Genomic DNA, 16,309 nt, shown 5'->3' with positions numbered 1-16,309 from the left:
ATGAGACTTTGTATTCTCAAGAACAAACAAATTAGAAATTACCAAGCCATTGTACTAAAGCAAATTGTAGCTGCTCATGGAACAAAAGAAAGAGAAAGTACTCAATACACTCGTGGACAAGAAAATGGCGTCTAAAATTTTCATAGAAGAAGCATCGCAATTTTCGACACATGGCATCTCGGATATCATGAGCAAATATGATTTCAAGCATGCACAAGAAGCATAGCCACATGATATCTGCAGGGATGAATTGTAGTGCAAGTACACACGACACCAAATTGTTCATAACTCCAAAATGGGGACTCTATATGCATCAACTACAATTAAGTCTTGTCTACATCAAATAAGACTTTTGAGAACTTTAACAGGTGCTCCATGGACAATTAGAAATGGGCACTAGAGAATATGGGAACTTATGATGGTAGCAACAGTATAGCATTCGAACCCAAATCCCCAACAATCAAGACTGTAAAAGAAAATATCTATTCAAAGTGTATGACAATCCCAAGATTTTCACGAGCCAAACAACTGAACCCTACCACAACAATGACTACCATATATTGTTTACTCGAAGAAATACATGTAGCTCATAGCAAATTCCTGACATGGGAACCCTAATGGACCAAATGAAGACAAGGTTAAAATACCTAGACTTAACCATGCAATCTTACCAGTTCACAAACAAAGACCCAAAGAAACATGGTATTAAACTGAGTTGTATCCTTTTGATCTACGCCCTAAGAAGCCATAGGATCATAATCAATTTTGTGGAGAGGTTTTGCAGAATATACCCTATTTGATTCAGGGGCCAACAAATGAATTACTTGGTCACTCCAATAATACAAACCCTACTGTATTTTGGGCCACACTTGTACAGTGCTACTCTGCTAGATCCAAACAATGGACTTTTTCTACCACCATCAAACAGGCTACCAATGATCAAAACATCACCCAATTTCATAAACCATGAAAATAAAATGATGGAAATTGTAAGAAGATTATTACCTAAGATTGAAGATGGCTGGCACGGATTGAGGGTTCGGCCCTTCAATAATCCTCTTAGCTTCTTCTTCTCTTTTGCAAGCAAAAGGTCCAGATTCCCACAAATTCTCCAACACTCCAGATCCTGATGGAATTGTCGGATTCCAGTGGGGTTGTTGGAGTTGCGGTGGGCCGCAACTTGAGGTGCTCGGACAAAGGTAAGGATGGTCGGATCTGGGGCTTGTGATGGAGGAGATGGGTTTAATGAGAAAATGGAATTGGGCAGGTCGAGATGGATGGTCGGATTCCGGGTTTTAATGGGTAGGGTTTGAGAGGTAGTAGATGAGATGGAGATTGTAATGAGTTTTAACAAAGTGATGGTGGTGGCTGTGATGTAGATGAGTAGGGTGGATCCAATTGGGGTTATGGATTAGCAAAATAGAGGGTTAGGGTCTTTGGTAACTGTGAGAGCAAGCTGATGGTGGTGGGGATAGTGGTGGTGGTGAAAAATCAAAGGAGAAAATGATGAAGAACAAGATGGCTGAAATGGAGGAGGGTGATGGTGTGGATGGAGGTGAAGGTGAACGGAGGTGGGTCTCTGAAAATTAGTTTAGGGTTTTAATGGGCAGGGGTTTTGGGGGAGAAGATGATGGTGTAATGGGGGTGATAGGTGGAGGCTAGGTTTGGATGGTAATGGAAGTGGGTTTGCCGGATTCCGGCAAGGACGGCCGGAGAAGATGGTGAAGGTGGGTGTTAGAAAAGGGGGTTTGGTGGAGAAGGAATGGCAGAGAGGGTTTACGGAAACATGGGTTGCTGGTGATGGTAGAGTGGAGAGGAAGATGAGGGTGGAGATGGTCACATGGAGTGGGGGAGAAGGCCGGCGGTTCCCTCTTCTCTGCAATCCCTCTCTCTCTGTAATCCCTTGTGGTTGCGAAAACGAGCACCCTCTTTAAACACTAATTCGCTGGGTATTTAAAAGGGGAAAAAAGAAATTCACACCCCCCTATTCTTTACCTAGACAGCCCCCCCCCCCCAGTGTATTTTTTTTACTCTTATTCTACAAAGGGGTGGCCCAAGTAGAAAAGGGAAATGATATATTCGCACCCTCTACTTTCCATGGACAGCCCCCTCTGGTGCAATTTCCCATTCTTGCTTGCTGTATAGGGGGTGTCCCAGGTAAGAGTAGGGGTGGGATAAATGATTTCTTTTTGAAATGATATTGCCACAGCCATGCTTAGATAAGCGCACCAACTGATCTTGCCTATTCGGTTCTAAAAGGCTTGTGAGAGCTTCTTAAGAAATGTAATGACCTTTGATAAACACTGAAAGACAAGATGGGTTAGTGAAAATGTCATTTAGAGCTTAACGGTACAAATGGAGGAGTGCTAATACTAAAAACTCAGGGATATTTTGTGATATTTATAAACTTCAGGAACATGGGTACGGGGATCAAGGTTCACGATTCTAGGGTTCAAATATTGATTTCGGAACTCGGAATTCAGGAATTTTATTCGATTTCGAGGTTCTTATTCGATTTTGGGATTTTGGGGGGCCGGCCAAAATGGGGTGTCTACACACACCCAAATGTCATAAAAAATAACCAAACGCCCACTATTTCACGAGAAATGACCAAAATACCCCTATCTCATAGAACATAATAAAAAATGCCCTTACATACAAGTTTACATATCCTAGAACACCCTTATTTTGTTGGAAATAACAAAAAACATTCATATCTCATAGAAAAGACCAATGCACCCCTATCTCATAGAAAACGACCAAAATACCCTTATCTCATGAAAAAGACCAAAATACGCTTACCTCACTGGAAATGAGGTATTCGTCTCATACAAATGACCAAAATATCCTTATCTCATGAAAATACCAAAATACGCCTACCATGCTAGAAATGAGCAAAGTACACTTTTCTTGTAGAAAATGATCAAATACCCATATTTCATACAAAATAACCAAAAACCCAATGTTTCATATAAAATGGCCAAAATACCCCTATATGATAAAAATAACCAAAATACCCCTAGCTTATTTCATGTATGGATCAATTGGATTCTTTTTTCTTTAAAAATAAAATTATTAGGGAGGGGAGGGGAGGGGGAGGGATTCAATGCCATCTTGATTAAACTTTATATAAAATTCAACACCCTTGAATATGGATTTCGCAAAAAATGTGCTACCAACATTGTATTATATATAAAACAAGTAGTCTAGAATAATCTTCCATTAGGAAAATGTTAGTATCCAAATGTCACTTTCTACTGAAATATTCAAGAACTTTAAGGTCTTTCCACGCAATCTAGTCATGTTTTTTAGTTATGAATTATTAAAAAAGGCCGGCCCAGTGCACGGGGCTCCCGTCATTGCGGGGTCTGGGAAGGGCTACATGTAAAGAGCCTTACCCCTGCTTTGCAAAGAGGCTGTTTCTGTTATGAATTATTCTCCGGGATATACTCATTTTAATCGTTTAGTATCATTGAAAATTGACCGAGGATAAAAAAAATGGGACCCTGAGCATTTTATTCAGTATTCCTTTCCTTCGGCCACACGCATGAAACATGTATAGGTAATTCTCGATTTAGTGATTACTATTGATTGCTGATAGTTTTGAACTTCATAATGACAATACTTACAGAGAATTCGGCAAATGAGTCAGCATTCACTACTCTTTGCCTATTAATCATATCGATCTCTTGACTAATATCAAATTGTCCCTTCTTTTCTCCCGAACGATTCTCCTTGGAAAGACTGTTAAGTGTCAATGATATGTATGTTTCATTTCGTCAATTTCGATTACGACAAATCTGTGTAGCCAAACCCGGAAGGGTGTGGCTCTTTGGCGTAAAGTCATGGGTTTGCTCCCCAGTGATGAGTGTTCGAATCACCCCTTGCTTACCCGATGTGCGTGGTTTCCGGGTGATTGCGCGCATCTGTAGGGAAATAGTCCTACCCCCGAAGGGGGTGGGGACACCCTTCGTTACCAAAAAAAAAAATCTGTGTAGCCATCATTGTTTGTGACTCCCACTATGCCCATCAACACTTGCACTACAAGAAAAACCTTATAGCGATGGAAAAGAAACGACCATTCTTGATCGAGTCATTAAACTTTCGGCATACACTTATTAGACGATTTCTTTATATGTACGTTTGATATGATTGTGGAAGCCCTCATTATTGTGTGACACATAATATATATATCACACAAGGTGCTCACGACAACGATGTAATCACATATGAGAATGTAAGCACAGATGCCACTTTTATGGTAGCTTGTTTAAAAACCCTAATCAATTTTAAAACTATGGAAGTTATTAAACTTCATCATACATAAATTTATAATACCAACTTTTTGCTACACTTTATATTTGGTAGCATTAGAGATGTAATAATATGTTGATCGATCATAGAATATTGTTAATTACAATGACCAAGTTCTTAAACATTAATTATACCAAAGACTACCAAAATGAAAAGGATACATTCTCCAAATTTCTATACACGATATAAAGGTGTTGGATTCCATCAAAGTGAGTATAAAATCCATTTGAAGGCATATCTCCTTGTCAGTTAGGATACATATATCCTTGTCATGTACCTAATACCAAAAACTCAATGTGGGTTACACTCAAGGAACATTTTCTTCTTGTTTTCTCAAGTTTCCACAACTTCATCAACTGTAGAAGGAACTTGGATTATTCTATGTAAAGCCATTGAGTTGTTGGGAATTTGTTAAGCAGTAAAGGGAAGGTGATAACTAAAGAAAAACATAAACAAAACTTATAAAGATTAAGACAATAAGGGTACATGGTTAGGTACGGTAGGTCTACTGATGGAATGAGTTAAAGGAAAAAAACATATTCGCTTTCAACGGTTCCAACATAGACTTCGGACCGTTTTTCAGTTGGGAAGTTTAGATAGCTTCCACATCCAGAAACCCTAGGAAATTATACATGAAGCAAAATAACTGCAAAAGACCCATTTCATCTATATGCCAAACCTATGAGTTTTTATGAAGGATTTATGTCACTTGGAAAAGAAAATTATGGAAGGAAAGTACCATTTGGTCAGATCTGACCATGTCAACGGCTTAGATTGCCTGGCTTCATTTTCAATGCCCAAGCTTAGACTCTCATGTTAGAAAAAAAAAAAAAAAAAACTCCCTAATGAAAACCCTAATCGGTACATTCTACACTAAGATTAATGATTTGAATTTCGGTGTAAATGATTTTAAAAGCTGTTAAATCATGATCGGATGGTTCTCACATGCACAACAATTAATCTTTGCCAAGATCTGATGGTTATCTGAAATCGCAAAGATAGAAAACTGGGCAGAAAGGATTACACCTTTATCATTCCATTACAGATAATTAAAATGCATTTTTCCATTTAAAATGATTTCCAAATTTGCTGCTGGTTTAGGTAATGCGTGGCAGAAGAGTGTAGAGCAGGTACCATAGCCAATATACATTATAAAAAGAGGAAATACGAAACAACAGAAAGATACATTTACGTAAAAAACTGAGAGAGAGAGAGAGAGAGAGAGAGAGAGAGAGAGAGAGAGAGAGAGAGAGTACTCAAACACGTAGCCCACATGAAACTACACATATGAAATCGATGACAACATGATCTTTTATTTTTGTGGAGATAGATGACACCTCTCTCACTCATAGAAAAGGAAAATACCATGTTCTATGGAATTTGATGCTACAATGACATTTTTCATGATAAATAAAAGAAACCCATGAGAGAGAGAGAGAGAGAGAGAGAGAGAGAGAGAGAGAGAGAGAGAGAGAGAGAGAGAGAGTTTCACGAAAAGACAAATAAACGGGGATGAAAATGGTGGAAAAGGGGGTGGAAATATTATTTCATTAACTAGAAATAAAATATAAACAGATACAAGCCATTTATGGAGTAGGAAGAAGCAAGTAGAGAGATAAGAAGAGAAAGAGAAGAATATCTGGCCACCAATGCAGAGAAAACGGCAATATGGCGACAGTTACCAATCTGATGTCGCTGCTTAACTTTGCGTTTGGACATTTGAAAAATAGCCGTTCCTTTCTTTCCAAGCGAATTCTCCTACTCTGTTGTGGAAGGGTAGGCCAACGGTTAAAGCAGGATTAGGTCCTTCGCACGCGCGTGTACCCATATGCAACAAAGTATACGTCTTTAATTAGAGATTATTCTTAGCGTTGTTTACAAAGAGAAATAATATATTCGTCCCTTCTTTTTACTTGGGACAGCCACAACTAGTGTAAATGAGTAATCATAAATACACTAGAGGGGTTGTTCCAAGTGAAAAAGGGGCTAATAAATCACTTTCAAAGTATTTGCTGAATTATTGGTAGCTAATTTCTCGCAGCATCTTGAAAACAAGAAGACCATACTTGGAACATACGAGTCAATTGAGGTCCTTCCGCAATACAAGGGAGTAGCACAATAATATGGTACAACTCTTTGTCCCGATCATCTACACTGAAGATCCATTCGAGCAAATGATCGTAACCATCCAAACAGTTACCTAAAATGATCAGCGAAGGAGAAATGTTTATTTATTTTTAGTTTAATGGTAGTTTAGAGACAATCCGATATTATCTAATTAAAGAGAACTGAACTGATCATGACTCTATTTCTGTTATCTCGAGTCTCAATTGATTTAATTCTTCTCATTTTTTTAAATGATATTATTGAGATATTTACGTGCAAATTTTTAAAAACTTGTAACAAACATAAATATTTCAGAATGATTCTAGCCAAAGCAACAAAAATGCTCTAAGTTTATCTCTATTCTTGCATTACTATCCAATGTTTGTTTAGATGGTCCTAAAAGCAGCGATCACCACAACCATATCTAGTTTTAAAATTCCCCTGCTACATTGTTCAATCGGTCGAGTCGACACCTGTTTACTTTGGCCGCATTCTTTTCTGAGTTCACATTTCAATCAATTTTTTTCGACTCTCTCGAGTTATGACCACTTCAACCGAGTTCTCAGCTAGTTCAATCCAATACTCGGTTGCATCAACCAATTACTAGATCATGCCACACCGAGTCAACTTGGATTTACCTTGTCTGTGTTTTGGCTTGCATCAGCATCGAGGGTGGTAGGTTAGGCAGATGGCAACAATCTCATCAAATACTAGTTAAGTTTTCCTACACCTGAGATTTGTTGTAAGCGGTAACCGACCATACCGGATCATTTAGTCAATCCTTATCCCTTTTTACTTTTATTTGTATTAAGTTTTTATAAAGGCATGGACTATAGTTCACTTATTTTAAGTTAATCATTTTAGCTCAACACAAGACTACCAAAAGAGTAAGAAACTTGTATAGTGGTTACAATCATGGGCAGTGATAAATCGACCCCCATATATCTTAAATTGACCCCATATAGGGCAGTGCAGAGAGAGAGAGAGATATGGGGTCGATTTAAGATATTAGGGGGTTGATTTATCACTGCCCACAATCATTTCAGTCATAATTTATTTTGGACCCAAGAAGTGCCCCACCAAATAAATGATCGTAAAGTACAAGTCCGGTGCACTTGCTTAATGACCCAAACAATTTATATTCCTGGGCTTTGTTATGAATGGGGATGTCAATGGATCCAACCTATTTCTTGGTCACAATCTGTTTGGATCCCTTATTGGTCAGATCCTTTTCGGGGTGATTTTTGGACCTTGCTTTCTGAGTCTATATCACGATATATGTCGAATTAGATTGTCTATTAGAGCTCGTCCTAGGTAGTAATTGTATTGTACAGTTAAGGCATAGGGTTAGAGAGAGAGAGAGAGAGTAAATTAAGTTTGTGATTTTGAGTAGGGAGGATTTCATGTTAAGCCACAAGGGAAGCCCATGGACCAATATGAACTCTCGATCAGGTCTAAAGGACATATAAAGGGTCCTGTCTGGGTAGAATAGCCTTATCCTTATTTCTTGTCCACATGCTATTCTAGTACGATCCCGTTCAATGCGTGAACTATTCATTGCACCCATTCTGCCTGCTTAAGGTCCGCTATGCCAGTAGAGTTTTGGAGTAGGGTTTTTAAATATTACAAAAACATCCCTCATGACTAGATTCCTAACGAAAAATACTAAGGGTATTGTCATGCATTGTCCCTTCATTCAGGATCTTGATGCTCCGTCAAATAGCTGAAATAATTTTGGACCTTAGGATATGGATCCGATAGTCATGAATGAATCCAGCTCTTGTGTACAAATCATGTCGCTTAAGGTTTGGATCCCGGATCCTTTGCATCCATTCGACCTTTTAGGTCCATTGACACACTGGGCCGGTATGGATGTGCCATTAGACGTGTCTAACCCTTCATATAAGAGAGTTTTCATATGGTGGAAATACATACAAATCATCTCCTTAAATAGTATGATCCTAAACCCCATTCATGCAGACTTCTATATCGTGCCTTCCATTTTTCACCAAATATATTGGAGGTTTAGGGCCATTATATGAGATGATTTTTGTGGCACGGCCGGCCTGTCTTCATTATGACCAACAAATGAACGGTTACAGTTTAGATCCCCAAAAATTATATATATGGTGGACGGCCATGCATGCACACCCACCAAAAATTACAGTGGGGCTCTCATTATTTGGGTGATCCAAACAATTCATTTGTTGGGCCCTGACATAGATAGGGAGTGCCTAGAAAGCCTTCTCCATATCACCTAGACCTGGCAAAAGCGACCCGTGCCCGCGGGTTGACCCGACCCACCCGCAAATTTGCGGGCACGGGTCTGAGTTTTAGTGACCCGTCAAAACTAACCCGCAGGTGACCCAACCCGCAAAAACATGGGTCGGGTCGGGTCGGGTCAACCCGCGGGCACCCGCAAGTCACTTGGCTTTTTTAAGGGTGGTGATTTTGTTATGCTAATCTAGTTAGATGGCTTTTTTTTCTAATGCAAAGGATGGTGATTTTGTCATGCTAATCTATTTTTTAAGGGTTTGATGCCTGAATAGGTTATGACTAGCACCATAGGTTGATCCCAACCCTCCGCTTTGAATGTTAGAGGGTTGATCACTTGATCCTAACCCTCTATAGATTGGAGGGTTGGGATCAACCTATTGAAATGATTTTTGGGGCACAACCTATTTAGGCTGTGGGCCATCTAATGGACGGTTTGGATCATCCCACGGTGCCGGCCATACCCTACTTTTAAGTTTTAACATTTTCCTAAATTAAAAAAATCGTTTGAATTTAACCACTGTTTGAATTTGCGGGTGACCCGCGGGTTGACCCGGCCTACCCGCGGGCCGCGCGGGTCACGTAAATTCTGACCCGCAAAAATGCAGGTCATTTCTTGACCCGACCCGTGTGACCCGCACCCGCATCACCCGCGGGTTGATCCGGCCCGGCCCACCCATTTGCCAGGTCTAATATCACCATGTAAATTCTTTAGATCATCCAATTGTGGGTCCATTGTACTTTTGTTGCACGTGCGTGTGGCACATAACATAAACGGGAAGTGATACATTACCTCACTTTTCTCCCTGCCGTCCCTCTAGTGTATTTATGAATACACCTTTTACAAAACAAGGGGGTGGCTCGTGGAGGAAAGTAATTTTCCAACATAAAAAGCCAAGTCCGAGAAGAAAGAGTGGGGGCATTTCTATAGCGGTATTTTGTTATGATACGATAGAGCGACAACTTTGACTTTTACCATTATTTTTCGGAGTTTCCACGTGCAGTTCTATAGTTGTAAGGCAACTGTTAGTTAGGTCTGAACAAGCTAACAAAGGCAGAAGCCCTAGATCACCTCTCTCCTCTACTCTCTCAAAATATAGATTATCTATGATTAAAATATAGAAGACAAATTTTTTTACCTTTCTACAGGCTAGGGTTTTGTTTCTGTTGAAGAAAGTAGCTTCTCGAAGCAATAACGAGGTATGTTTTAACGTCAATATAACCATAAAAAAAGCATATTAGATTAAATAAACGAAAAAAGTGGTGGGTTATAAGTAGACGTTGTAGGTTAGAAACTTGGAGAGACGTTGAAAGCAGAACAAAATTCACCCTACCAAGCAACCTATCTCATCTCCTCCACTGTCTTCTCTTTCTTTTTATTTTATACTTTTGTTTTTTTTCTATTTCCTTTATTAAAAGTACCTTTTGTTAGCCTAGACGTAGCATCAATCGCTGGTAGAGGTCTCTCCAAACCTTCTCTAACGGAAAAATAGTGTTTTCTCCTCCATATATCATCTGGGTTTTTCTGCCTTTTTCCCCTTGTCCTCTTCCCATGCTCTTCTGCCTGTTTGCAGGGGAAAAGGATGAGTTAAACACCCACTAATTATTTGCCGTTCTTGATTTTGTCTCTGGGTTTGCCTTGTTTTTGTCTTTGGTTTCCTTTCTTCTTAGCAATTTGATCCCACTTTTATAAGGGATCTCTAGGAAAGAAGAAAGAGAAGTGATTATCTGAATAGGTCTTCTTCTTCTCTCTTTCTCTCTTTTGTTTTTGGATTCTTCCTTTTTGGGGGGGATAAGATGTGCACCAGAGGCCATTGGAGGCCAGCAGAAGATGAGAAGCTCAAAGAATTGGTAGAGAGATACGGTCCTCATAATTGGAATGCCATCGCTGAAAAGCTCCAAGGAAGATCAGGTGCAATATGAATAAAATTTTACATCTTGTTAACCTCTATGAGTTTGTTATAGGGTTAAATTACTAGATAAAATTTCACTTATGTTATTCCTCTATGAGTTTGTTATAGGCTTAAATTACTTGATAAAATTTGAGAATTACTATCAAAGGATAAATAGGATAAATTTTTAAGGCATTCTATTTACCAAGGAAATAAATATTTTGTTTCAGTTTGGTGACTAACATGCCATGTAAATATGGAAGCAGGAAAAAGTTGTAGGCTGAGATGGTTTAATCAGTTGGATCCAAGAATCAACAGAAACCCATTTACTGAGGAGGAGGAAGAACGGCTTCTCGCTTCTCATCGGATCCACGGCAACAGATGGGCCATCATCGCCCGCCTCTTCCCGGGCCGGACCGATAACGCCGTCAAGAATCACTGGCATGTAATCATGGCAAGGAGGTGTAGAGAGAGATCAAAGTTCTTCGCCAAGAAAGCAGCCCAAAGCTTAATTCAAGAAGGGAAGCTGATGTCGGGACAAGGTGCATGCTTGAGCTCCGAATCAAGGAGTCTCTCTTCTATTGTGGAGAAATACTATAGAAGAATGGAAAACCCAATCATAAACACCCATCATCACAATCTCAATGAATTTTACTCTTCGGGGGATGATTATTCTCCATCGGCGCTTAAAGGTAACAGAGAGGATCTTTAGTCAGTGAATATTCCTTAATTCAAACTATATCCATGTGATGTTGCAATTTTTTTCATCTGATATGGTTTATGGAACACTTGTTGAATGGGACATGAATATTTTGAGATCAAGTACTTTGCAATTATTTTCATGTTCTTGTCCTCTTAAACCTGTTTTGCTTGAATTATTGCAGATAGAAGTAATCAAATTGAGTTTTACGATTTCCTCTGTGTAAACACCGATCCTAAAGGCGAGGACTGGACGGATGATGCTAGAAGTGATCAACAGTGGGTACACGAGGAGGATAAGGAATACCCAGACTCGACCGGCATTCCGTTCATAGATTTCTTAGCGGTAGGAAACTCTTCCTAACAATGGGTATTATGAACGAAATTTTAACAAATAGAGAAACAAATATACAGATATATTTCACATAACCCATAACTACTTAGAGCCCATTTTATGTGTAAATGCAGCCAAGATGGCTATCAGTGTAGGGAAATGCTGAGACGTAAAACACTGAGTAGTTCTGAATCACTTACATGTATAGAAGTTCAAGCATCTCGAGTGATGCTATGATAGATGGATTCTCATGTAATAAATGAGAATCTCTGGAAAAGGACATATGTTTAATATACTTGGAAATTATTATTACTGTTATCATTAAGGTGAGTACATGTGCATATCAGAATTTAGCTAGCGTGGTAAGTAGTCTATTTTACTTGTAGGGAGTGGATATATCATTTCCCATATAATTCATATCTGCATTTGAATATACAGACATAATATAGCTCATTCTAAACACTCGATCAACATTGGAAACATTTCTGTTAAATTCCTGCTGGCACCAAAAAGAATTACTACTTTAGTGCTAATAAATGCTTGGGGCTTCTACTTGAGTATCATTATGAAGCTACTTTCACTTGTTCTTTGATTTTGTTAACTCCTATGTTTCCATGAAAGGATAACTTCATTCATTCCTGGAAGCAATAGCAGCCAATCTTGAAAGCAATGAGCTTGCATTTAGCTGCTTAACAACCATTATGTATTAGAATTGAAAAACCTCATTGGTTCTCGTGTCCATCTGCATTAACTTCGTACTGTACCTTGAAGAGCCTATGTGGTCAACTCAAAGTGCTCTTGACCCGGGACTGTTGATACTTGCCAGTGTGCCATCTTTGTAGACTCAATGTCGACCAAAGGTAATGTTCAAGCCCTTAATTGTTCAAAGTACGTATTGTATGTAAGTAGATATTGTATGTTGTTCCTAGCAAGTAATGCTCCATAAATTTATAATCTCTTATACCTTATTGCTCGAACTTGGAACCAGCAATATTGTCCCTATGTTGATAATTTAGTTGCCTATTTCTAATAAAATCAAATGATAAGAGATATATAAGGGAGTATCTACATAGGAAACATTGTTCAAAATACATACTAGTAAACATTAATGTTGTTGAAAGTACATATTCTATGTAAGCAGATATTGTGTGTTAATGGAATCGGTCGGTGTGTGTTGGTGGGGGAGTGGATTGCACCGGCCATGGACTCTAATGTGGCAATGGCAATGGAACCAATGATAGCTGCAAGTAGGTAGGCTCCCACCTTACAGTGGCAGTAGGATGTTGCCATGCTTTTTGCTTTCCAGGCAAACATGTATAAAGCCTTGTCCACAAGAAGCTTTGGTAGGGCAAGGGCAAAGCGTTGGACGAAGGAAGTGCCACATGGCTAGTGGTTGGGGATGATTGTTGGACAACATTGATTTGGTAATTAATACTCTTTAACATCTTATATAAGATGTGGACGCAATCAATATTAATTATTGGCACCCCAATGATATATATATATATATATATATATATATATATATATATATATATATATATATATATATATTCTATCTCATCTTTATTCTTTACAATAATAATGCATACCTGAAGGATATTAAGATATGTTCAGCCAGGGGTTCATGTGCAATGCCATCAAAACTCAAATTAAAGGTACATTTTCATCATGTGAAAATTATATAGTTTTTAATATTTGGATAAAATTATTGTACTTGGATTAGGTTAGGAATCTATATAAGGTTGTGTTCCTAGACCTTCAAGGGATCTTGTATTTTATAATCTTCGTCTATAATGGAAGCTCTTAGATCGCCTTTGCCTATGGACATAATTACAAAATGTGATGAACTACGCATCTTTTAAAATTTTCTTTCCTAATTTCTCTTGCTTGATTGATCCATGGATCGATGTTTTTGACAACAAGAAAATGAAATTTCTATTCCCTTTCCCAGCATTTCATGTCCTTTTGTTTGTAGTTCATGATTGGATTTTTACCTTACACCCCCCCCCCCCCCCCCCCCCCCCCCCCCCTTATTTCATTTTTCTCATAAACAGGGAAAATACAAACAAAATGAGGTAGAAATGAAGTGAATATATGCCTGTTTAGGGAGCCTATGTAGGCCTTGTTTCTATATCTAGCATTACTCTCTCTCTCTCTCTCTCTCTCTCTCTCTCTCTCTCTCTCTCTCTCTCTCTCTCTCTCTCTCTCTCTCTCTCTCTCTCCACACACACACACACATATAGGGGATTAATATGTGCCTGCAATAGATAAAAAATGACAATCCCCCTTCTCATTCTTTTGTACCATCATAGGTTGAAGTGGAAATATTTTTCTTTGGTCGTTATCTTCCTGCGCATGATAGAGAAATGCATGCAAGTGCTGGTCCCTTTATTCATGCTTCCTGGGAGAGATCAAGGATATGGGGGGAGAAACAAAAATTTTCTTCAGTTTATGACAAAGTTTATGGCGAGGTGCACTATTTTCGATGTTTCTTATGTTTCGGCTTCCCTTGACATTGGTGCTCCTTAGTAGTGTTCATGTAAGAGAGAAATTTTAATATGTTTCTATTGCCTACTAGAGCTTATGACATAATACCTCAAACTCTTCCTTCTTAGTGTCGAGCATTTAGTCAGAAGAGTCCTATATTGTCGGTTTCTTGAATGAGGAATCAAGTTTTCTCATAGACATCAATACTACTACGATCTTACCCATGATGTTATCGGGAATTATATTATAAGGGTCACATAATTAGAGAACAAGAGGGAACTTTTTTTTAATGGCATCAAAGAATTCATTAATAATAGAAATAGCGGGAACACCCAGACGATTGAGATGATCAAGGCAATACAAACAACAGGCAGCAAAAAGCATCATAAAACAAAGCCACATTAGGGGCGGGGGATTGAAGACTTCCAATTCCGCCCTAGAAGTGCCCTCCCTTGCTAGCCTATCGGCCTCATCATTAGCCGATCTGCTCACATGATGAAATGAGATTGACGAACCCTCCATCCAATCTAATAACTCGTCAATCCATCTTGCAAACCGCCAAGGATAAAGTGATCTCCCCTCCAACCATCTTATCACATTCAAGGAATCTACTTACACTATTACCTTATCTAGTGGGATATGATCCATAATCAACCTAACTCCTTGATGCACCGATCTAATCTATGCCTCATTAGAGTCCGTGATCCCGATGGGGCCTGAGAATGTCCACAACGTATCTCCTCTCTCATTCCTTAGAAGGCCACCTACTCCAGCGGCCAAGGATTCCCCCAGCTTGAACCGTCAAAATTGAGCTCAAAATATCCACTACCGGGAGGCTCCCAAACTTGAGAGATTACCGGTCTCGACTCCCTACTATTACACACCTCTACTATTACACACCTCTGACCATCCTTGCCATAGATCATACGCTGAGACAAATATGAAGCAGTATATTGACAATTTGGGAACTTATTAGAAACTTTTCATTCACCATCCAATTGTAATTGAAACAATCAACATAGAACAACCCCCCTCTTGCAATGGCAATAGTTTCCCCAATAAGAAACCAATTATGACATGTGTAAAAAGTTTCTCTGATCGACCCATATGGTTTCAATAAATGTAGAATAACCCTAAAGTAAAAATAAAAAATAAAAAATTCTATGAATTAAGCAACATATTGACAATTTGATTGCCTACACATCTTATGACTTGAACTCAGTCAAAGTTGGATGTCTGGTCTAAGCATCTCAAATCGATATAAAATTTGTCTTGATTCGATGATGTAGGCACCTAACTATCGTGGAATTACTCCTTCATGCAGCCTCTTGTTTCTCTCTTGTTGTTTTTGAAAGTCATGTTGCTCCATTTATTGTCCTAAATGACCCACATTACATAAATATATATGTACGGTTGGCGCTCTTATAGTTTATATGTCGGTAGCTTCTTTTTATATAAAATATTAGAGAATATTAAGTATAAAAAAAATAAGTCTATCACCATTGTCCTTTTTTTGTTTGGAAAACACTTAGTTTGCCTTCTGATTGTGTATAAATGGATATTTCCTTTTGATTGTTTCTATATAAGCATTTTATTTGTCTTTAAAATAATTTGTGCCAAGAGATGGATAGATTTAACCAGTTTTCTTGACTATAATAGTTATAAAATTTTCCATCATCAGAAATTCTGTAGAAATAAAGATCTAGAACATTACATTTAATTCATCTCAATGCTTATGCCAGTGTCAATGCCGAAGGCTTGACTTGAAAAGAAGATCATATGTACTCAACCAGGCTTGGATATAAGATAATGATGAGCAAAACTAAAACTATTTCTAACAATTCAAACCCTAGTCATAAGGTCAATATATCACCTTCAACTGGGTGCATGCCATGTTTTGAAAACTGAATGCTTGGCTCCACCGATGAAAATGAACTGTCACATGCAGTTCATGATAAAAGACCAGTTCACAAACTATGTTGTATAGAAGATTATTGAGATATGCGATGATCGAAGTCATGTTAGTGGTATTAAATGTGATTGATGCAAGACATCTGAGACTTTTGGTTAGAAACATATTGTACATACACACCCTCCAATCCCGTCATAATGTTAGAGGTATGAAATGTGATAAGGATCTATGAATTTTGGCACTTGCTTTTTTTTTTTAAAGATGACATTTTATTGATACTATAATAAT

At 38.4% G+C, this 16,309-nt stretch overlaps 1 protein-coding gene across 1 annotated transcript; it reads left to right on the top strand.

The window, feature by feature from the left end:
• The first annotated feature begins 10,006 nt into the window (after positions 1-10,006).
• On the top strand, positions 10,007-12,097 carry LOC143876793 (transcription factor MYB52-like). Its single transcript, XM_077378487.1, has 3 exons — positions 10,007-10,606; positions 10,853-11,278; positions 11,471-12,097. Exons 1-3 carry the CDS (start codon positions 10,492-10,494, stop codon positions 11,647-11,649), a joined length of 720 nt encoding a protein of 239 aa, XP_077234602.1. The 5' UTR covers positions 10,007-10,491; the 3' UTR covers positions 11,650-12,097.
• The last annotated feature ends 4,212 nt before the right edge of the window (positions 12,098-16,309 follow it).

The sequence above is a fragment of the Tasmannia lanceolata genome, unplaced genomic scaffold, assembly GCF_043159265.1.
Source record: "Tasmannia lanceolata isolate RefF3 unplaced genomic scaffold, GAP_Taslan_0.1 ptg000005l, whole genome shotgun sequence".
Taxonomy (NCBI): domain Eukaryota; kingdom Viridiplantae; phylum Streptophyta; class Magnoliopsida; order Canellales; family Winteraceae; genus Tasmannia; species Tasmannia lanceolata.
The sequence above is the reverse complement of the archived record's forward strand: the minus strand, read 5'-3'. Positions and strand labels throughout refer to the sequence as shown.

Coding starts and splice junctions, on each gene's coding strand:
- LOC143876793 (XM_077378487.1), top strand. CDS start 10,492: ATGTGCACCAGAGGCCATTGGAGGCCAGCAGAAGATGAGAAGCTCAAA. Junction 10,607..10,852: donor AAAGCTCCAAGGAAGATCAG/GTGCAATATGAA, acceptor ATATGGAAGCAG/GAAAAAGTTGTAGGCTGAGA. Junction 11,279..11,470: donor TTCTCCATCGGCGCTTAAAG/GTAACAGAGAGG, acceptor GAATTATTGCAG/ATAGAAGTAATCAAATTGAG.